Source organism: Urocampus carinirostris, chromosome 9 (assembly GCF_059441175.1).
Source record: "Urocampus carinirostris isolate Australia breed hairy pipefish chromosome 9, RoL_Ucar_1.0, whole genome shotgun sequence".
In the NCBI taxonomy this organism is placed as follows: Eukaryota; Metazoa; Chordata; class Actinopteri; order Syngnathiformes; family Syngnathidae; genus Urocampus; species Urocampus carinirostris.
In genome coordinates, this window is record NC_142357.1 from 31,099,603 (window position 1) to 31,123,333 (window position 23,731).

Here is a 23,731-nt window from a genome sequence, read left to right on the forward strand (position 1 = left end):
TTGGATAAATGTGAGAAGTGTAATTGTTTTCTTCATATGGGTTGTGCTTGTCATTAAGTGGAATGGTGGGTTAGACCACTTAGACCAGTTGAGAACTAATGCTTTAGTGTCAGGACCAGAACGAAGTTTGTCTGAGTTTTATTAGGAAGCAGGGAAAGGGTAGTAGAATACAGGATCCGGAGATCGTAGATCGTGGGGAGCAGGTTACTCAGACGCGGAAGTGGAATTTCCGTGGCGAGCGAAGGCAGTGTCGAGAGCGGGGAAAAACAGATCGATGGCCAGGACGGGAGAGCAAAAACGCAGTCAAGTTCAGAAAAGGGGTCGTAGCTGGGAATCAAACAGGAATCAGGACAGGAGAAAGTCAGTGTCGAAAAGGCTTGCCTAGCCTGAGCTGAGGTTCGCAGACAGACTGACAACCGGTGACAGGAAGACGGGAGTTTAAAAAGTGACAGGCAGCCAATCAGCGTCCGGGGCAGTTGGCACCAAAGGAGCAGGCATAGATAGATTAATCTTAATTGACGTAGCATTTCAGGACAAATGTGTCATAAAGGATCAAAAAATCAAAATAAAAGTATTAAGATATTGAGGTAAAATTGACAAGGTAGTGGTTGTAGACTGGCCTGTATAAAAATGAATATAAAATGTATCATACATAATCAATATATCATTTTTGCCCCACATTTTTTGTGCTTGTGCAGTTATACTGTCAATACACAAGACAATGAACTTCACTCGTTTTTTTCTGTTTAATTGAGGAGGTTCCACCATGTGTTCCATCAAAATCACTAATTTTGCTTCGTACTGTTTATTCCTATTGAGATCGTTTTGTAATGCTAAAGTACAAAATACATGAAAATGATCAAATCTTTTTGCTGAATTTGCTCCCATTTCCAGGCTGAAACTGAGTCACTGCCCAAAAATGACTAATTTTGTGTTGGTATTTGTGGACTTTTTTATTAGTTGGGATGTGAACTTGTTGTGTGTCAGTGCAGGCTCTTGTGTAGTCTCTAGTACTGTGCTTTTGAATTTGGCAGCTATATATATTTTCCAACTTGTTGTTTTAGTCCATAGTCAATTAAAGCACAAAAGCACAATCATAATGACCTACGGGGGTTGTACGCACACGCATTTTTGCTTTTTTGGGGCTTTTATTTAGAATGGAAATGAAGCAATCACGTTATACATATTTTATACGTTGGTGTTTTGTGCTTTGGTTTTGGAATTGTTGGTCTGTGATATTGCCGTGCAGACAACCACTTACATCAACATTTGACGTATTCGTTTATTCTGTATCGCTATAGATTCATTCAGATATGACTAAATGTATTTTATGCTTGTGGTAATGAACTCACATTTGCATGAAGTCACAAAAAGGCAACGTGAACACCAGCGAACGTGATATAGTTATACATTTTTTTTCCAGACGTACAATTTCGTCATTCACTAAGGCTTTGCAATACCCATTTTTTGTCAGTGTAGCATTAGCTGCATTGGATGTTGCTCAAAGCGGGACACTGTTTATTTGATAGCACATTGTTTTAAAATATCTGCTTTATAACAGACTGACCAAAATAAAGAATAGTCTGCATAAAATATGTGGGTTCTGCCTCCTTATCATGTGAGTGTGATTACAAAAAAGACATTGGCACAATGTAAACATAATTTAATAAGTAAAGTGCAATAATGGATGTGGAAATGAATGGATGTTAAAAAGGAGAGTGTTAAGAAGTATATGAAGCTGAAAGATTTCTTCAATCATACTTTGAAAATTCAGTAGAATTAGTACAGACGCTCCCCTACTTAAGAACATTCGACTTACATAAAACAGTAGATACGAACATTTTTTTGGGGATGTTGAAAAATATCCGGATATTGCTGTAAGTAAGATTTTGTATTGTGTACACCTTTTTCAGAGTACAGGACAGTACTGTAGTGCATCCACCCGAAGAAGAAATCCGGCTTCTAATTCCTAGTTTGTGTGTGAATATACAGTACTACGTGTACTGTATCTAGCGCCCTTGGAAAATTGTTGTTTGTATTGTTAAATATCTCATGCATCCATTCAATATTGTTTGTATAAAGTGTAAAGAAGAGGCGAGCCGTTTCTTTTGAAATGAAATTGGAATAAGGAAGCTTGATGGGGTAGAGAAAATGGTCGGAACGCTTTTTTTTCGGTCACTTTTTACCACGGAGGAGGACGTCTTGAAGCTCATCTTCCAAAAGTAAGTTAAACTCAACTTTATTTATCTTTATAGAGCATATTATTTTATCAAATGTTTTTTTTTGGGTACAAAACAATACAGGTTACTTATACAAGCCTTAAACATACAAAATATAGCACTGAAGCAACTTACGAACAAATTCCACTTGCGAACGATTGTCTCGTTCGTAAGTGGGGCAGCGTCTGTAGTTACCCTTATTGCTAGAGGTAAAAAGACCATGGCACAATTTGGAAATGTTCCTTTTCGTACAACAGATTTGAACAGTTAAGAACAGTCAATCCATTTTTGATCACTATTTACAAGACTAAAATGATCTCTGGATATACCCCCCACAACTGTTGGTTGATTCTATAAAGACAAGTAATGCAAAGCACGCATTTTATGTATTTGTCTTTAGAAACTTAAGTGTGTTTTATTATGACAATCATACTATAAAAATGATGTGATTATTATTTTACCTTTAATTAAAGTAATATTTTTTAAACTGGTTAATGAACCAATTAAAATGCTTCAAACAAGCAAGTGTATGATAATGACACGCATCTGATATAGAGACGTTGTTAATGTGGAGTCAATTTGGCCATTTTCTTTCATTTTTCTGTGAATAGATTCTCACAATAGTCAGTCCACCATTTTAATATTTACATGTCATCCAGTTATCTCAACAACATCTCCTGTGGAGCTGTGTTTTAATTTCAATTCGGTCATGAAATTGCAGAGCGGTCACATCTATAGTCCAGGTCCACGATCACATCACAGGTCTGTTGTGCTGAATGCAGGGTTGCTGATACCCACTTTGTAATCGTCTGAACCTTTTTTCTGGATCCTCTGAGCTAGTGCTGCACCCAGAGGTTCGATGTACTCAGGGGGCCCATTGTCATCTGGTTCCTCTTCTTCCTGGATCTTCTGCTGATAGGTATCAACTCTATATTAGGTGCCCTCCTCTACAAAAAAATCCAATAAATGTTCTTTCCAATGTGTTATTTACCATGGAAGGTTTTGCATCCTTTTCTTGTGTGTTCATGTCATCGCTGTAGTCCAGGGAGTCAAGACTTGAAATAACAAGGGAGGAAAAAAATGAAACAAAACATTTGAGGAGCATGGTTGTTTACATAAAATTATCATTCACAAAATGCACGGCTAGAGATCCAAATCTATCATGTCATTGAGTTGTGTAATTGGTTTGATGGACTCCACTGAAACCCTAATTCTTTCTCAATTCAAGTTTGGAATAAATCAGTGTCCCAATACCAACTTTGCAGAGACACTTGACTTTACCTGACTTTGTCTACATCTGAGCTGTCCCCATCTAGGTCCAGGACCATTGTTGTGTCAATGTTGAGATTTAGAACAGGGTTTGCCCTAACAGTGTGAAAAGATTTGAGTTAGGAACAAAGCAGGTTATCTACAGTTTATTGACAATGGGGTCGATAATAATTATTGTATTGTCTTCTAACCCCTCCATGGTGTACTTGTTGGTCCCTGGCACCACAGGTCCGCTTTTTAGTTTGTCAGATGCCACCATGGTCGCATTGTTCATGGCCTTAGCTGCCTTGAGCTTCCTCCTGTAGCTGTGGAAGGAGAAGTTGGTTAGCACATGCTGCAGGTCAAAAAATTAATGACGAGCCAAATACTTACTTTCTCCGAGTGCAAACCAGTGAGGTGATGAGGACAACAAGTACAATTAGGAGACCTAATATGACGCCAAGTAGGATGAACCTAAGAGGGTCAGATTCTGTCGGTTTGACTGACGAATCAGTCTGAGACAAAGCAGAGCATTTTTCAATTGGTTAAATGGTAATCGTCGGATGGATGGATTTCAAATGGCAGAATCTGAAACCTGGAACGTATATAAAAGTTTGAGGTCTTCTATTATGCTAGGATCTTGCAATGCGCTTAAATACTCACAATGTACATGAGCCCTAACTGTTCCAGTACAAGAGCATGCTGGGATTCAGCAATCATCAATTCCACTGCTTTTGGTGTGAGAGCAGTCCCGTTGGTATAGAGAAAATATGTCACCATTATTGCACCTACTGAAGCCCTGTGAGAAAGTAAATCAAACCGTTGATTTTTAAATCCGATGAACATATTGGAAGATTATTTAAACACCAAAGGTTGGTCGAAAGAACGCTCGTACCCTCTACTGAGTAAAATTGGCTCTCAGCTTTTATTATTGTCCCAAGTATGTATTTTTAGAAGTGAGTCAGTTTTAAGCTCAACTAAAAGAGTGATACTTCACCTGGATTCTTCAGGAGTGTTCTCCCTGATGGAAATCACCTCAACCACAGCTTTGGTAGCGGATGTGAGGGTTCTGGAGTGAAGGATAAGGGAGTGGTTGGTTCAAAAAGGTCATAGATAGTACTGTTTGTGTTTCTGTTAAATCAACCCATCGCTTCTAATGATAGATTATTAAACTTATCAAATATGGTGCCTTTTTATCCCCTTTTTACAGTATGCAGCATAATATTGTTAGCATACCTTATGATAGCAGGTTCATTCTGTTCAACTTCTTCTCTGGTTTTTCTAAATTGAAGTTCAACTCTATAAGATGTGTCAACAGTGAATATCTGCAATGTTGACATGGAAATTTAGAAATTAACAATGCACCACATAAAAGTTCAGAATCTATTTACTCACTTCCAGTGTTGTGTTGGTGGAGAGGCCACCAGAGTCGGTAGCAGACACGGTAACCCAATATTTTCCTTTCAGAGTTACATCAAGTCCTTCTGTGGTTCTAAATGCAGGAAGTGGGGAAAAAAAGATGATTTGTGATGAACATGTGTTTGAACATGCTGAATAGAGAGACGTGCACAAAAGTTGCTAACTTAACACTCACTGAATAATTCCAACGTAAATGTCCTTTTGCTGTGTGGTAACAGCCTCAAAGAGAGACCTTGTGCCACTTATGTTTTTGTTGATGTCCTCAAATCGCACTTCACCCACTTTAAACTCAAGCTGTGCATTTATTTCTGTATCCCGGTCTGTAGCCTAGGAAAACAGGACATGATATCACAATTTGTTTAATTTAAGGGCTTAATATATACAAGAATTTCATGTATACTCACATAGACTCCCCCAACAGATGTCCCCTTACTTGCGGTCTCTGATACCACAACTGACGAAGACAGAGAATACTTTGGTGAACTTTTTGATCATTTTTGCATGATACCTGGGTCAGTCAAGTAGAGTATTATACTATAGAACTTGCAAAGTGTCAAATACTCCAGTAATCCCCCAATCATATGTAATCTAACTATCCATTTTTGTATATTTTCAAGGCTATAAGAAGGAGAATCTGATACCAACTTTTTGATTGAAAGTCAGATAACAAAAGGACTGGTTCTGCACATGTAGTTAGACAATTAATGGGGAACCAATCAATCTAGTATGATAATAAACTAATTATATACAGTATCAAGAGATTTTTTATGCCTATAATTGTGTATATAAATTGATCATATTAAAAAAAAAATATCCCACCAAATATTTGATCTGAGAAGATAAATTGTGGGGCATTGTCATTGATGTCCTCGATGATGATCTCCATTTCTCCTGTAAAGGAGCAAACAAAGTCCAAATTGATGTTGATGCATGGTATTTAAATTCATACTGTAAAAAAAACTACTGGAGGAAGTTGTACTCAATTGCAAGCAGAGACAACATTTCCACATGGAAAGCTCTTACACAAAAAATATAAAACACGTGTATGTTTCAAGTGAGCAGACCTGCATTTACACTGTAGTTCTCCCCTTTCTCAGTGTACTCGTCGATCACCCGAGCCTCCATCACCGCCCAGTCACACAGCTCATAATCCAGAGTGCGTTCTGGATTGACCAGCACGTCTCCGTTCGGCTCCAGGACAAACCAGTCACAAAGTGATAAAGAGCCATTGCATCTGCATTTGAGGGACTCAAACTCATAAGTCAGTGAGTGGTTTCCATCTTTATCCCATGCTTGGTATCTCCCAGCAACCTCGGTCATTGTCGTGTTTTCTTTCACTTTCACCGGCTTTGATGGTAGGAACTCAGGCCTTTCATCATTCACGTCCAAAACATCCACCTCAACTGTCACCACTTCTTTTTTCTGTCCCAGATCTGTAGCTTCAACTTGGAGTTTGTATTTCTTCATAGCACTCTCATAATCCAGATCGATACCCAGGTCTACTGTGATGTTTCCCATGTAAACATTCCCGTCAGAAGAGGTGAGGACGGTAAAACTGTCAAAACTCCCAGAGACGATTCTAAGAGCGATGCGGTTAAAGTCCATTGTTTGGTCCAAGTCTTCAGCCAGGACCGTCCCCACATAGGCACCTGGTTGCGTGAAATAGTTTTCTGATCACAATCTACTGTATAAATATTAGAATTTACAAGGTTACACTGACCTTTTTCTCCTTCTGGGACACTGAATTTGTATGAGGAGTTCTTAAATGCTGGTGTGTTGTCATTTACATCCTGGGTTGAATAAGATTGAACATTTGAAGAGGATTTGCAGCACCAAACAACATTCTAACTCAACAGGACGCAGATACCTCTACATTGACGATCACGCTGACCATGCTGGACAGGGGAGGTATACCCTTGTCCGTGGCAGTAACATTGAGCTCGATCTTGCCCTTCAGCTCAACATCCAAAGCCTCACGGTCCAATTCCATCTTGTTCTTCAACACCCCGGTATCAGGATCAATGGTGAAGTTGTTGCTGTATGTGCTTGGCAGGATTTCAAACATGATTTGACTGTTTATTGTACCAGGCTCATCTGCATCAGTCGCCTATTGAAAGTGAAAGAAAACATACCCCCCTAAAAAAATGCTTGTGATCCCGGTTCATGGTTCACAAATCCCTTGACCACGAGGGTTGTAGGGGCACCACTTCATGTGGTGTGTCTTGCGCAAATACAGCCTGGTCGCACCCATCCCTCTCACGGCTGTTTTTTGGGTAGGGCTTTGCTCCCCTACCAGGAGCAGAAGCCTCGTGATCTGACTCAAAAGCAGCACCTTCATCATATGGTCGCTGTTACTGTAAAACGTCATCCTGCTCTTCAGAGATGAGCCAGACCTTACTATTGACAGGCTGAGGCATGTGACAATATAATGGAGCTGAAGCGTGTGCCTTCAAAGAAGGCACATCGTGGAAGCCCAAGTGACACTAAAGGAAGAAGTTGGGGGAGCTAACAATGATAATAGCAGCTCGCAACGAGTCATAGCTTGGAGCCAAGTGGCCAAGATGCGTGGCTAGAGGACACAACGGGGAAGAAAAGTTTTTTCTAAATATTTTAAAAATGTTCTGATCTATAATGCTAACAATCTACAACAAATAAACATGCTATCGGAAGAAACCTAGATGTGCTTGTGAGTTAAATTTGGATGATTGTTGAATGAGGATAAGCAATCTAAAATGTACTAGTAAGAAGCTGCCCACTTTCCTGATCCAGCACAATTTAAACAGCTGTCATATGGCACATCAGTGCGAGATGGACAGAGGAAGGGAAAGGTTATTACTGTATTCTACAGTTGTAAAGTAAGCTACTTTTAGTTATTGTGTATTTCTCAGACTCCTATGTTTCAAATTAATTTGCTAAGAAATTAACTTGTTTAACCTGATGAGAATAATTTGTTTAACCTGTTTTTCTATTTCAATACACAAGTAATCATTCACACACACACACACACATATATAGACTCACTCAAAGATAATCGCATTTCAGAATTTCTCCATTGTATGTAATGCGCATGCGTGACTTTTCAATAATTACGCGATACTGAACAGGAAGTGGTCAGAAAGATCCGGACAGCGAAAGGTGCCTCGTTGCAACTCGTCGCTGACGTATCTTTTTCCTACTGCAGTAGCAAAAACTTTAATTCTTGCCTTTGCCTGAATTCCTTGGTCAGCCTTGGGTTTACCTCTTTTAAACCTGACAACAGTATAATTAGAGTTTATTGTCCCTAGACCAAATCAACTTTTTTTCTATTGCCAACATGTGAATGTTTTGCTCATTTTGTAATACAAGACTTAAGTAATACATGCTATGCAGATTTAATTAACAATTGATGATAGCTAAATGGTTTCCAACCACAAACAATCCAGTACTGGTCCATGGATGATTTAGTGCTAAAAATTTTACTATTAGCCAAGCAGCAGAGTTTGTTTCCTCTCTTTCCACCTCCATCAATGTATGTCTGCTGCTCTCTTAATTAGAGTGAACTACTGTATATACTGTATACAGTACACAGGTTCAGAAAGATAATTCTTCACAACAGTGACATTTGCTACACCATCGGGATTTTGCTTTATGTATTGGCTTGAACTTAAAGGGACAGTGTGTAATATTTAGGAGTACCAAAAACCTTAATTCAGTAAAAAAAACAAAACATTGATTTAAATACTGGGAAAAAAATACATGAACTATGATACCAATTTTAACTTCTATAAATATTTCTACGTCGAGAAACGTGTACTTATTTTACATAGCAGAATCCATACCTGGTAGTCGCCACCATGTTTTTTTTTGCAACTTGCTGCTATGCTGTGCTCATTTGGCACCGGTTTTTGTTCGCAATAGACAAGACAGTGCCATCTAGTGGTCAAATATTATATAATTTTCTGTACCTTTAATGTAAAGTGGCCAATTGTTGTCAACAGCAGCAATCTCATGGGCATGGGTGGGCACACTTCAGTCTGGAGTTTTTTTCATTGCCCATCTTTTCAAACTCTCTCAATATCAAGGTATTGGATTGAAACTACGCATTCTTACATAAAAGTAACTAAATCAATCAATATTTTTTTTACTTCCTGTACTGGTCACTCTGCCAAATTTTTTAGCTCAATAAAAGTTTTCCCTCCTTTGCTCTAAGACCCTGACCATTTACTCTTTTTAACCTTACATCCTGTAATGATTACTGATGTGACTCATCTGTGCCCGCTCATTTGGCGCCAACCACCGCGGGTTCTGATTGGCTCCCTGTCACTATTTGAACCCAGTCCTGTCAGTCCCCTGTTGTCAGTCCGTCTGCGAACCTCAGCGTGTACTAGGCAAGCCTTTTTCGACCCCAACTCCCACCTGTCCCATTTTTGCTCCCGTCTGTCTACGGCTACGACCCGTTTTGATCCTGACCACATCTGCTCTCGCGTCCCGTCTTACGACCTATTTTTGTCCCCGACTACGTCTACTCTCCCTTTCTTGGTAATGACCCGTTTCCGACCCCGACCACGCCCGTTTTTCCGTCCCTGACACCGCCATCCACTTCTGTGTTCGGATCACAATCCAAGTACGAGAGCGACTTTCTTCCCACGTCCAGCGAACACCGGATCGTGGGCGCAACCCTTCCTCTTTCCTTCAATAAAACTTGTGAGAAACGTAACACAATTGGCTCCAGTTTCTGTTCTGGTCCTGACAACATCCCTCCTAATGAAGCAACATTGGGAAGAAATTAATGCAGTAATCAGCACATGCATGAAACAACATGGGCACTGGATTTTGTTTCAATAAAGCCCTGATATTGTAAAACAAAATACTCAATAAATAATTGTATCTTACCTCTACTTGAAGTTCGAGCAGTGAACCCTCTTTAACAAATGCCTGATAATATTCTTTGTTAATGACTGGAGGTTGGTCGTTGATGTCCAACAGAATGATTTCCAATAACGCAGTTGCAGGTTTGCCACCTGAGTCTTTAGCCTGAAGCGTGGCGGAGAACAAGGGTCTGACTTCACGATCCAACAGGGTCTTGTTTTTCACGTAAATCACGCCCGTCTTTGGTTCCACGTCAAAATAAGTCCGTCTAAAATACATATGGAGTTTGTGCCGTTTTTCAGATATTAGCTGACCACATTGAATCAAATGAAATGTGACCGACACATACATGCTTTCTGGAAGTAGAGTGTAGGTAATGTTGTCTCTGTCCATTGTGTCAGGATCGTCTGCCTGCAAACGGAAATTGATTTGATTTTAAAGTAAACTGTATTCTGCATCTACTTTGAAATTCGAAAAACTTACGGTGATGATATCGACTATAGTCCCAACATCAGAGTGTTCTGTCACGTGCAAGTCAAAGAAAGTATCCTTTGGAAATTTGGGACTGTTGTCATTGATATCTGTTATCATAATAGTGATGGTGGCAGTGGAGACAAAGGTGATTTCTTTTGGATCACTGGCAATCACCTGTGGCGTAACACAGTAAACGGCTTAAAATACACTGGTAACCCCCAACCCCGCCCACCCAAAAAAAAAAGTACAATACAATAGTATCACTCTGAAATAGTGTCACGGTTGCCATGGCGCCCAGTTGGCCCTGCCCGTGTGGCGCCAGCTGCGGCTTGTTGACAGATTGGCTTCAATTCTATTTAAGCTCACTCACCCTTGATCAGTCCGTCAACGAACCTCTGCACCCGCAAGATGTGTTTTGACTCTGTCTGGTTCCCTGTTGGTGTTTCCTGTATATTTTGTCCTGTTTAATATCGGTCTCCAGTTTCGTTCCCGTCTAGTTTGTCCCGTTTAATTTCGATATCCAGTTTTGATATCAATCCTGTCTGTCCCGGCCTGTCTGGTATTGACCCCATCTGCCCGATATGTGCTCGTGCAATTGGTATCGATCTTGTGGCATCGGGCTTCCTGTCATTCCACGCCAGACTGCTGCCTTACGTCTTCCGCCCAACTATCGCCGAATCACTGGGGTTTGGGTTAACCTGCATGACTGCCCCATTTTTCCCGTAAAATAAAAGCTTGCGTGAGAAACGTCACGCATTTGGGTTCTCCTCTTGTTCCGGTTGTTGACAAATAGAGTGCACTCCAACATCCTCAGTGTTCTCGATTCCTTTGTTGTATTTAAATTTGTTGGACAAATATCTATGCGGTAGTATGAAAAAGTATATTAACCTTTTGTAATTCATCGCACTTCTTCATAAAAATACCAGATCTGATCTTTGTCAAAATTACACTACGGAAAAAAACTGACTCTTTTAACTAAAACGACCCATTCAAAGGTTTCCATATTGTTTTAATGAGGACAGCATGTAAACACTGACTGAAGGGGGAGGATTAAGTAACTGAACCGTCGCATTTATTATTTTGCGGCCAGTTTAGCAGCAGTATCTTTAACCACACTAAGCCTGGTACATCGATCTGGACTGGTTTTGGTCGATTCTTCTTTACAAAACTGCTGTAGATCAGAGTCTCAGGTTCAGATACTTTTTCATACCACTGTGGCTTGTTCAGAAAGTGATTGTTAGTAACGTAGGTCCATCAGTGAGAAATTTTACTCAACAAAGTCATTTTATACTTGTCTTACCTCCACAACCATTTGCTGTGTTATTTCATAATCCAGTTTTTGTGGCTCCTTGACCACAAGTTGAACAATACTGTCGACTGTAGAAAATTGAGGCTCGATAGAAAACACGTCTTTGTCAGCTCCACTTAGGGTTAATTGAATGCTTTTAATCTATGAAATGACAAGTTGCAGTTTAGTCGCCCATCAATACAATGCTGAAAAGGATCCAGTAAGAAGTTCTTACCTTGTCTGGGTCCTTGACTGTCATATTAATGGGCACACTTCCCAGTGAATGCTCAGCTACTTCCACTTCAAACTGACTTGCTTTATCACAGACTTGCAGCTCTCCTGAGCCTTCACATTTGTAAAAATCTGGTTTATTGTCATTGATATCATTGATATTGATCCGTAGAGGAGCTGTGGTGCTGGCAGCCACGCCATTGATGTTTAGCTGGGATTCGGTTGCCTAAATTATGAAGTGCGTGGGCACAAAGTAAATTATCTCTTTAATGGTTGTCTTTTAACCCTTATTTTAAGAGCCTCAAGGGCAGTGTTCCCTCTAAGCTGCATGCGTGCGCAGTTGCGCACTGCTCGCCCATTCTCAGCGCACAAGAAAATCTAGCCAGCGCACAAAAATGAGGGCTCAAAATGACTAATTAAGAAGCGACTTAAGGCAAAGTTACAGTACATGAAGGTAAAAATACAAGGGTTCGCCTGACGTTGTGTCCTAAATGCGGTATTTTGAAGTCGAGTCGAAGGAGAACGAAGTTGAGTAAAGTTAGTAGAGTTTGTCGGGGAACCGGCTCCTTCGGCTCAGCTCACTAAAAGGAACCGGCTCTTTCGGGACCTAAACGGCTCTTCGGGTTGTTTTTGCTTCTTTAATCCCAACATGACCAGATATTATGTAAAATTATGCACAAAATGACTTAAAGGAAGGGGGAATAGAACAAAAAAGAAAGAAATACCAAAATAAAAAAGTAGTGAAAAGCTGAGAAAAAAAAGAATCAAAATGAAGATAAAAAAAAAGGAAAATTTAGAAAAAAGCCAGAAAAAAAGAAAAGAAAGAAATGTAGGGAAAAAGTTAGTAGAGAACAAAAAGAAAAAAGTAACTGCTCTGAAAAAATAAACACAATGAGATTTTTTTAAAGAATTTAAAAAAAAGTAGAAAAAAACACGGAAAAAATAAGAAAAAGTTTGTGTTGCATTCAAATAATTTCCAATTATATCAAGTGAATCTTGTTGCCAACATTGTACTTCCACTAAAAAATGTGATTAAGTACAGTTGTGTATCGTGCAACCGACTAAATAAGCCCCCAAAAATGGAAATATTATGCGACAAAAAAAATCAGGAAATGAAAAGAAATGGATATCTTGTGAAAGAATTGTAAGAATAAACGACGTAGGCCGTACAACCTTTGCAATAGTACACGAGTCACTTCATTCAAAAGAGAAAAATAATTTTGCATTGCCGGAAACTCAGCACAATGTAACTTGATGTCAAGTTTTGGACATGTTTGATAATTAATTATCTTGCCACACTTGGGATTATGGTGGCTCACTGTTGTTTCAAGCGCTGCTCACCGACTTTGTGTGAACGCTCAGACCCATGGAAAATTAGAGGGAACATTGCTCAAGGGCGTAGTTTTGGCATGGGTGGAGGGGAAGTGTCCCCACCAATATCGAGCAATCATTGTTTTGTTCCCACCAATATTATGTGATCACTTAAAAGTGCGCTATGTCCCCTCCAATGTTTAGCAATTACTGTTTTGTTCCCACCAATGGTATGTTATCAGTTAAAATCTACCTCCACCAATGCCAAGACCAAACCAACACTGTAAAGGTGAATAATAACCATACCTTGATCGTCATATGAACAACATCACCAATTGTTTCTCTGTCAATTTCTGACGCTACATAAATAATACCATTACTGCTGGAAATTGTAAAGAGGCCGTCCTCAGTGGAATCTGATGAGCATAAACAATGAAAGAGGTTAATTCAGGGGGGGCGCATTGGTTTGAAAACATTAGTATAAGTGCAAGGCTGGCTGGAGAAAATAAATAGCTTATTTATGTATTTAATGTTTTGTATATGCCGATAGAAAGTCCTCGTGGGGAAAATAGATAACGTAAGCAAATCCATTTTTTCTCGTTTTTGTTCACTTACACAATAGATGTGTTTCATTGTTCATATATTATAAAGGGACCATTTTATCTAATGGGTTTTTAACAAAACAAAGAAATACAAATAAAGATATTCATTAACAAAAAACTTTAATCAAGAGTAATAGCCAAGTAATATCTTCCTTTTGGCACTAAATTTAATCATTTCTATTGAAAAATTTACTGCAAAAGGGCTACTTCAAAACTATTTTATTACATGAAATATAATATCTTGATGAATGATTTGATTTTTAAAAAAGCATTTACAGAAAATTGAGTCCAGCTGTTTGAATTTTGGCTATGAGCACGATTAGAAAAATATCGTCTTTTTATAGGGGTAAACAAAGGGACACAGGCTAATTCAGAGTGAGTAAATTAGCATTGCCTTAAACAAAGACTTCTATTTTAAATCAAATAACATTCTGATGAGCATTTGTACAAATAGTCATAATAGAAAAATAGTGATAAGTACAGTAAGTAGTCCAAATATACGTCTACAGTGGGTGGAGTCGTGCGAGGCTTTGGCGACATCCAGTGGACATATTAAAATTGCACGTCATTGCTTGACTAGAAGCGGCTGATTTCTTTTTCTTATGTTCCTCTAAGCATCAATTATATATATATATATATATATATATATATATATATATATATATATATATATATATATATATATATATATATATATATATATATATATATATATATATATATAAAGAGAGAGAGAGAGAGAGCGAAAGAGAGACTGTATATATAAATATAGAATAGAATAGAATAGAATAGAATATGCCTTTATTGTCATTGTTACAACATGGGATATGCTGTGACAACGAAATTGGACAGATACTGTGGATATAGATATATATAGATAGAGATAGAGAGATAGAGATACAGAGATATAGGTATATCGATAGAGGTATATAGATATACTGTATATATATATATATATATATATATATATATATGTATATATATATATATATATATATATATATATTTATATATATATATATATATATATATATATATATATACTTATACACTATTTTTATTTAAATAGATTTTTTTTTAATTCAACCTTCAATGCTGTAGATGATCTCATCATTGATGTCCGTGTCTTGGTCTATGGCTTTAACAGTATAAACAAAATGGCCCTAATAAAAGTAAAACATTTCCAAGTTAAGATTTCAAAATGTATTTGGGCATAAAATACAAAATGCAAACTGGAAAAAGTAGGAACTCACAAATGAAGAGTTTTCATCTACGCTCCCGATGTAGGGTAGGTTTAAGAATATGGGGTCGAGATCTGGGACATCCAAAACGGTGATGAAGTAATAAGCAATGCTTGAGAAGTAATTAGTCTCACTGTAAAAACAATTGCCCCCGCCATCCTATTGCGGGAAATGTAGGAAGGTCAAAATTCTGCAGTAAAGATCATTTAAGCAATGCGTCTATTTCTAGGGAAAGTTGTAATATTGTCTTTTTTTTTCTTTTTTTACAAAATACAACATTATATTCATCAAATTATTTTGACATCGCACCCGATGAAATCAATACTCACAGTTGCATTAATCTTCAGCCGATAATAGCTACTAAGTCCGGTGAAATTTAGTACCCCGGTTAAAGTGACTTCACCCGATGTGGGATTGATAGTAAACGGACTAACTCCAACATTTGGGTTCACCTGAAAAGTAAATTATGTTTCGGGAATTTATAGTATATCGTCAACATTCGGCAACCACAAATTAGTACTTATTACATACTCACTTCATCAATGCTGTATTTAACCTGACCACCTTGGGAAATGTCGTCGTCAGTGGCCTGGACTTTAAAAAGACTTGTACCTCGTGTTGTATTCTAAGAAAGCAAAAACAGTGGAAGGAATGAATAACCATCGATTGTGTAAATATTTTGAACGATAATTAATGATTTCCATTCCAAATGTATTGTAAAGTTTAATCATAGTATTGGCGATATCAGGCAGAACAAACACTAATATAAGCATGTCAAACATACAACCCGTGGGCCAGATCTGGCCTGTTAGACGGTCTAATCTGGCCCACCACAAATTTCTGAGTATGTCAAAGAAAAAGTAAGTCTCTTGGTAATTTATTTTAAAAGTGATGATAACAGTGTCTGAAATAGAATTAGAAGAATAGAATTTACTTTTTACTGTCATTCTTTGTAACCATGCACACAGAACGAAATGTCGATACACCTGACCCGTACAGTTAAACTGTAGCGATGCAGCCGCAGCCAAACAGGGCGCCATCATTTTAGACCCAACTGCTGTGTTCGGAGTCATTAGGTGACCAAACCCCCCAATTCCAACCCTTAATGCCGAGCGCCAAGCAGGGAGGCAATGAGTACCAATGTTGTAAGTATGACTCGGTTGAGGCTTGAACCAGCGACCTCCCAGTCTCGGAGCGGGCGCCCTACCATCTAGGCTACCGAGCTGGTAAATAATGTCTGCTCGGACGCCCGGGGCGTGCATCATTTATGTCGGGCGTACAACTTACACAACGTCTCTGCCCGGGTGGCCGACAACTTGTTCAAGAAAGAAAAGAAGAAAAAAAATCTTGAGTTTTTTTTTTTCAAATCAAACATTTGCTTTATTCCGATTTCGAAATCTTCATTCGGTTTGGAAATTTCGGAATTTCGGTTTGTTTGGCAATTTGCATACACTGCAGCCAATGAGAAGCCTGCATCGAATAACTTCGTGCTTCCGGACTTTCCAGAGCCTTATAAGGTCGTGCATTTGCATATCATTTTCCAAAGTAGACGCATAGAGAACACAAGAAAAATGGATAAGGGGTTGGGAATCAAGCCAAAAACTCAGCCCCTGAAGAAAGATTCAAAAGAAGCTAACAAAATTGATGACGCTGCAAAACGTAAACATACATTAAAAGCATATTGGAAAGAGGAGTTTGCGTGGCTTGTAGAAGACAACGCCACGCAAACATTGCATGAATGAAGATGAATAAATACAGGTACATACTAATGCCAAATGGAAAACAGCGATGTCATATCCATGCAATGAATGCATATATGTATAATAAACTTAATTTTAAAGTGTTGTTCTGTTATGTATTCTGATTATCAATCTTTAATACGTTGCAACAATGGGTTTTTTTTTGCGATGAGTCATCTTATTGTGTTTCAGGTTGTGAAAAATGGGGCAGGCAACTTTGTGGCTGGGCAAGCAACTTTTCAGAGTTGTCTACCCTGGTGTCCGGTAACTTTTTCTCCTGAGTTTCAGACACTGATATATTTTAAATGAATTCAAACCAAATTTTCTCTCCCGCTGCTAGAGGGCAGTGCTGTTTGTATCGCATGGTGAGTTGGTTCAAGTGTAAAATGCATTCACTCAGTTTGTAATAACCCAGTTAGCCCATTCAATGCCAAACATGAAATATTTCTCCCCTTGTTTGTGAATAAATGTGTTGTGTATAAAAAAATATTTGTTGTTATCTGTGATTATAATCTGTAGGGTAGGTTACCAATGAGGGCTGATAAAGCATAATACTGAAAAACAAAAGTAAAAATTTGGAGTTGACGTCCCTTTACTGAGCTGGCCCACCCCAGAACAGAAGTTTTGGATCCAGCCCCACAGCATAAAAACATGAATTTAACAAACAAATGAGGAAGAAAGATATATAACAAACCTCTTTCACTGAGAATTCAAAATTAGAACCTTGAAATATGGGTCTATTGTCGTTTGCTTCCTTCAAACGTATGGGGATATTTCTTTCTGCCTGAAATACATTGCAAAGCACACAGAGTCATTACGGGGTTCATTTTAATCAAATGGGTAAGAAAATTAAAAGGGTTTATATGACTTACAGAAGAACTACCAACTGAAGCAGAAATTCCAAGAAACAATATATCAAAACGCTAGGAAAAGAAAAGAAAAAAAGCACTGCATTGATAAAAGGATGAGAAATTTGAATTGAAGGTATGTTGTTGTTATTTTTACCTCTCTATCAAGCGTCCTTGAAACTGCCACATCTCCGGTTTTACTGTCCACGCTGAAGTACGTTGCATTTTCTCCATAGAGGGAATATGTCAATGGTTGATTTTCGCTGTCCTCGGCATCGATTTTGAATGCATGACCACCTTGTGGAGATTTTCCGATTTATAGTTAGTAGTCAATGGAGCGGGAGTCACTATCCCTTTTGAAAATGAGAGCTACTTTTTTTGTTAAGCTCAAATTTGATATTCATTTATGAAATAACAAGTTATCATGGTAGTAATATGGTTGTGTTATGTTATTACCAGGTTTGTCATGATTACAGATGTGAATCACCTGTGCCCGCTCATTTGGCGCCAACCGCTGCGGGCTCTGATTGGCTCCCGGTCTCTATTTAACCCAGTCCTGTCAATCCCCTGTTGTCAGTCCGTCTGTGAACCCTATACCAGGCAAGCCTTTTTCGACCCTGACTCCCGCCTGTCCCGTTTTTGCTCCCGTTTGTCTCCGGCTACGACCTGTTTTGATCCCGATCACGTCTGCTCTCCCGTCCCCGCTTACGACCCATTTTTGATCCTGACTACGTCTACTCTCTCGTCCTGGCTTACGACTCGTTTCCGACACGACCATGCTTTGCACTCCATGTCCCGGCTACCAACCAGTTTTTCTGTCCCTGACACCGCCATCGCTCGCTACGGAAGATCCACTTCCGTGTTTGGATCACAGTCCGAGTGCGAGAGTGACCTGCTTCCTGCGTCCAGCAAACACCGGATCGTGGGGACAGCCCTTCCTCTCTCTTTCAATGAAACTTGTGGTAAACGTTACGCAATTGGGTCCTGTTTCTGTTCTGGTTCTGACAAGGTTGTGTTAAAAGTTATGTTAAAAGAAAGTTCAGTCAATCACTACAACAGGGGGTGTCAAACTCATTAGCATAATGGCTGTCCTCAAAGGGCCAAATATAACTTTTTGAATGATTTTTTTGTCATTGTCATTGATATCAACGCACAAATGCTTTATAGTGAACCCCCCCCCCCCCCCCCCCCCCCCCCCCCCTGTTTATTTTCGATATCCTGATTCGTTATCCATCCTGTCTGTCCCGTGCTGTCCGGTATCGACCCCATCTGTGTGATATCAACTCGGGCAATTGGAATCCATCTCGTCGGTCCCTGACTTCCTGTCTTTCCACGCCAGACAGGCTGCCTAACGTGCATGACTCCCCATTTCCCGTAAAATAAAAGGCTTGTGTGAGAATGTCACACGATTGGGTACTGGTCCTGTTCTGGTTCCTGACTAATACGCACACTTGTTTCAGCATTAAAGGTGGTCGAATGAGACTCACATCAAATAGGCCAGTACGCCGGAGCGGTCGCATCTAATAGGCCAGTGCGCCGTACGAGCCGACCAAAAAAATAATTCGAACCAAGGAGAGTGCGCCCTTTAAGACAGTGCGCCAAATGGGTGTGGAAATCCGGTGCAATAATGTGTTTTTATATTTTAACATAAAGGCATAATCGAACATACCATGAGACTGGAAATAGGCCAGGGCACGAAGCAGATTCACCCCTTTTCTCGGGAAATTTGGTTTATGGTGCTTTTGTATTGTTTAAATATCCATCCATCCATTATCTGCACCGCTTATCTTCAGTAGGGTCACTGGGGTGCTGGAGCCCATCCCAGCCATCTCCGGGCAGTGGGCAGGGGACACCCTGAACTAGTTGCCAGCCAGTCGTAGGGCACACAGGGACCGACAGTTCGCTCGCTCATTCACACCTAGGGACAATTTGGACCGGCCAATTAACCTGACGTGCATGTTATTGGAATGTGGGTGTAAACCGGAGTGCCCGGAGGAAACCCACGCAAGCACGGGGAGAACATGCAAACTCCGCACAGGAAGGTTGGTAGCTGGATTCGAACCCATGACCTCAGAACTGTGCCGCACACGCGCTAACCACCGCGTCGCCGTGCTGCACATTGTTTAAACATATTAGCGCATATTATTTACAGTTTTAACACAAATTTTTAAAACAATTTGAGGAAATAACAGTTAATTAACAACACTGATCAGTTAGAAATCAAATTTCCAGGCAAATCACCAATCACTGGTTAGCTATCTTTAGAACCAGTCTGTGGGCTACTAATCTTTTTAACTGGCACCAGGCAATCAAATGGACAACTACCTTCAGGAGTGTCTTCGCACACGCTAGCAAATGCGGTGTTGATTGAAGGAATACTTTGTGCAACTAAGAATAAAACACACAAGTTTTCAATAGATAAGTAACGTATATTTATTGTTGAAAAAACAACAACATTACTCACCATTAATTAGGCTAACGAAGCACAGGAGCAGGACACCTACGGGGATCCACTCCATGGCTAAAACAAACATAAGAAAATATGAATTAATAATGCCACACACAACTCCAGAAGCTAACATCTAATTAGTGCTGTTATATCATCAAATAGTGGTGCAATATAGACCGATATGAGTCACTGAAAAACTGTAAAAAAAACAACAACAACAAACTGTAAAAATAATCAGGGAAAAATATATATATATATATTTTTAATTAAAATTATATATACACACATCCATCCATTATCTGCTCCGCTCATCCTCAGTAGGGTCGCGGGGTGCTGGAGCCCATCCCAGCTATCTTCGGGCAGTGGGCAGGGGACCCCTTAAACTGGTTGCCAGCCAATCACAGGGCACACAGGGACAGACAAATCACTCGCTCATTCACACCTCGAGACAATTTGAATTGGCCAAATAACCTAATATGCATGTTTTTAGCATGTGGGAGGAAACCGTAGTGACCGGAGTAAACCCACGCAAGCACGGGGAGAACATGCAAGCTCCACACACAAAGGTTCGATCTCATGACCTCAGATTTGTGCCGCACACGCGCTTACCACTGCGCCGCCATGATGGCCATTCTAGTAACACTACCTTGTAAGTATTACCTATCTAGTTTAATATTCCTATTATCTTATCATTAAGTCGTTATTAAATGCATATATTACATACTGGGGTACCATGATGTAAACAATGTACAGTACTCTAAATTGTAATATATAAGAATACTGAAAATTCTATTTCATTATAAAAGTAATAATAATTATTATTGCTTGAAAAAAAATTATTTTTACAGAGACAGAATCACTAAAACATTTTCAAATGAATCTTTGGCAAATAGGTTTTAGCAATTTGAGTCATTTCCCATTTCAGAAATGAACGGTTTAAAAAAAACTATAAAATCTGGAGGCAGATGTTAAAAAAAATGCTTGCTAGGTTTTGCGGGTGGACCCAAGTGAAAAAAGGAGAAACTGAGGCGGGGTTACTTAGAATAAGGATAGTATTTATTAAAAAAAACTAGGAACAAAGTAGCAAACCAACAAGGGGACACAAAACAAATAACAGGTTTAAACAAAAACAAACCCGACAAAATTCACAAGAGAAAGAAAGACTAAACTGGAAATTAAACGCAAGGAATAAAGTAGCAAGCAAACAAACAAGCGGGTCACAAAGCAAATAACATTTCCAGACAAAATCAAACCTGATAATATTCAAACCAGAAATGGGTCGGATCATTCTGGCATGTTTGTGGAGCTGGCCCCAAATGCAGGGAAGATTGAACGGAGGCCGGTATGCTCGGCAAAGGATGACATTTTTCACCTCCACCATGTCTTAAGTAACCTTGTCCCGTTTGTGTTTTTGTTTCTGGTTTGAACGCTTTGTTAGTTGTCTCAAGACTTTCTTTGTATTTATTTTTGCCTGTTTTTTTTTTAAATAAAATCCATTCTTTGATGAGCACTCCTACCCCTGCGTTTGGGTCCACCTCCACAAACATGACGATGATTTTTATTAAAAACAGTTATGCTTCAATTGTTTTATATCCAAATAAGATTGTAAGTGGATGAATGTGTCTCTACTGACCGGATCATGTCAAATGTATAGATCTTACAACATGATCTTGAGCGAGAGATCATTTTAATTGTATAATTCCATAATCAGACTTACCTGGCGAGACGCGGAAGGCTCTTTTCCCTCCGCCGGTATGAGAAGACCTTTGGCTCCTGCTCCTTCGAGCGATAGCATCTCTATAAATATAAATGATTAACGCCGCCGACAGCCAATGACGTGGAAGCCGTCACCCATATGTGCGGTGGTCATAAAAACTCCAAAAACATGACATGAAATGTGGGAAGGGGGATCGTGGGAGACATGGCGAGGCTCCATGCTGTGATGTACAGTGAGCGATCCACAAGTAAACAAAAGGAATGTCCTGGTGAAAGCCCATGAGAGCTCGCCCGTAACAATCTGTATCGTCATTCAAGCATTCTGATGAATTTCAAAGCACCTCTAATGAGCTTTCCCAAATGAGGGGCTTCGCAGGGTCTTTGCACTCATACACACTGGCTTAATTCACAAACAACCGCTTCATGTTTCTATCACAATGTATTGTTTCCCCATAATAGTCCATAATAGTCATCTTTGGGGTGCAACAGATTTTAATTCCATATCAACAAAATGCCAGTGTCTAATTTAATGTACCGTATTTTCCGCACTATAAGGCGCACATAAAATCCGATTTTTTTTTTTTAAGCTGACTATGCGCCTTATAATCAATCCGGTGCGCCTTATATGTGGATCAATATTGAATTACAAGGTCTCGCAACTAAGAGAAGCAGCCACCGACTCCATTTTTCGCGTAGAAGAAGAACGTTTACTTTACCATAACAGTATCCGACGTTTTTTTGCGTGTTGACTAAATGGAGGAAAAGTAAAATGTTATGCCTTGCTGTTGTTCAAAGATGTTAAAGATGTGTCACGAAAATGCTTTACCTCAGAGAAAATAATAAAACAGCTGTTTATTCATTTTGGGAGTGAATGGAGTTGTGGAAAGCTTGTTTGTTATCTATTAATAAAGTTTGACTGACCTATCTGACTGTTTTGTTGACATTCCCTTTAGCGCGGCACCATCTAATGGTTGCATAACGTAACTACAGCCTCTACTGTAGCGCCCCATAATGCGGTGCGCCTTAAGCATGGAAAAAGTTTTAAAATATATCATTCATTGAAGGTGCGCCTTATAACACAGGGCGCCTTATAGTGCGGGAAATACGGTTTGTTTTTTTTGTTTTTTTTTAATTTAAAAAAGTTTTTGGGGTTGAAAATACAAATCTACTTGCAATGTTGAGAATATCAGTCATTTATAATCTGAAAAAAATATTTTGAATGTCACGGTTGCCATGGCGCCCAATTTGCCCCGCCTGTGTGGCACTAGCTGCAGCTTGTTGACTGATTAGCTTCCAGTCAGTATTTAAACTCAGTCCTGTCAGTCCCCTTTGGTCGGTCCGTCTGCGAATCTCTATTTTTACACGGCAAGCCTGTCCTGCTCCTTTTTGTCTCCCGTTACGACCTGTTTTGATCTTGACCACGTCGGTTCTCCCGTCCCGAATAACGATCCGTTTTTTATCTTGACCATGTCTACTCTCCTCTCCTGGCTTTCAACTTGTTTCCGATCCCGATCATGTTTTGCTCTTCTATCCCGGCTACTTACCCGTTTTTTTCCGTTCCCAACACTGCCATCGATCGCCACGGAAGTCCCACTTCCGCGTTCAGAGCGACCTGCTCCCCGCAACCAGCAATCACGGGATCATGTGTGTAATCCTTTCCCTTCTTCCCAATAAAACTGTGAGAAACGTTATGCGAGTGGGTCCTGTTCCCGTTCTGGTCCTGACATTGAATTGTTAATTAACATATTTGTTAATAATTTCACAATTTTAGGCAACTTTGTTTTGTTTGTTTTTTTAACACAAAAAGAAAAACAGCATTTTTTTAAATTAGTATTTTTATTATTATTTGTTTTTACTTTGAGAGAAAATTAAGTTAAATATCAGTCTTTTTTTCTTTTCGGCTCTTATTTTGTAATGTGCTTTTGGACAGAATGGGATCAATATAAATGATGCAAAAAATGTGTATCCATCAGTTCATTATCTGCGCTGCTTATCCTCAGTAGGGTCACCGGGGTGCTTGGAGCCCATCCAAGTCATCATCGGGCAGTGGGCAGGGGACACCCTGAACTGGTCGTTTTTTTTGTGTGTTTTTTTATTT

The 23,731-nt window shown here is 39.4% G+C and overlaps 1 protein-coding gene across 1 annotated transcript; it reads right to left on the reverse strand.

Annotated features, from left to right (window-relative positions):
• Window positions 1-1,221: 1,221 nt before the first annotated feature.
• On the reverse strand, window positions 1,222-21,790 carry cdhr2 (cadherin related family member 2). The gene is made up of 31 exons (XM_088343488.1): window positions 21,635-21,790; window positions 19,933-19,989; window positions 19,794-19,856; window positions 17,626-17,765; window positions 17,493-17,543; window positions 17,315-17,404; window positions 15,417-15,506; window positions 15,211-15,333; window positions 14,894-15,040; window positions 14,728-14,803; window positions 13,345-13,454; window positions 11,732-11,953; window positions 11,509-11,658; window positions 10,218-10,382; window positions 10,084-10,145; window positions 9,759-10,002; window positions 6,754-6,993; window positions 6,607-6,676; window positions 5,951-6,535; window positions 5,706-5,777; window positions 5,291-5,340; window positions 5,062-5,213; window positions 4,863-4,959; window positions 4,704-4,792; window positions 4,465-4,536; window positions 4,131-4,266; window positions 3,861-3,982; window positions 3,680-3,793; window positions 3,501-3,584; window positions 3,211-3,274; window positions 1,222-3,131 (listed from the first exon to the last, which is right to left on the reverse strand). The coding sequence occupies exons 2-31, from the start codon at window positions 19,985-19,987 to the stop codon at window positions 2,976-2,978; spliced, it is 3,891 nt and encodes a 1,296-aa protein (XP_088199614.1). The 5' UTR covers window positions 19,988-19,989; window positions 21,635-21,790; the 3' UTR covers window positions 1,222-2,975.
• Window positions 21,791-23,731: the final 1,941 nt, after the last annotated feature.

Coding starts and splice junctions, on each gene's coding strand:
- cdhr2 (XM_088343488.1), bottom strand. CDS start 19,987: ATGGAGTGGATCCCCGTAGGTGTCCTGCTCCTGTGCTTCGTTAGCCTA. Junction 19,857..19,932: donor CTTCGTTAGCCTAATTAATG/GTGAGTAATGTT, acceptor TTTTATTCTTAG/TTGCACAAAGTATTCCTTCA. Junction 3,132..3,210: donor AGGATGCAAAACCTTCCATG/GTAAATAACACA, acceptor GATACCTATCAG/CAGAAGATCCAGGAAGAAGA.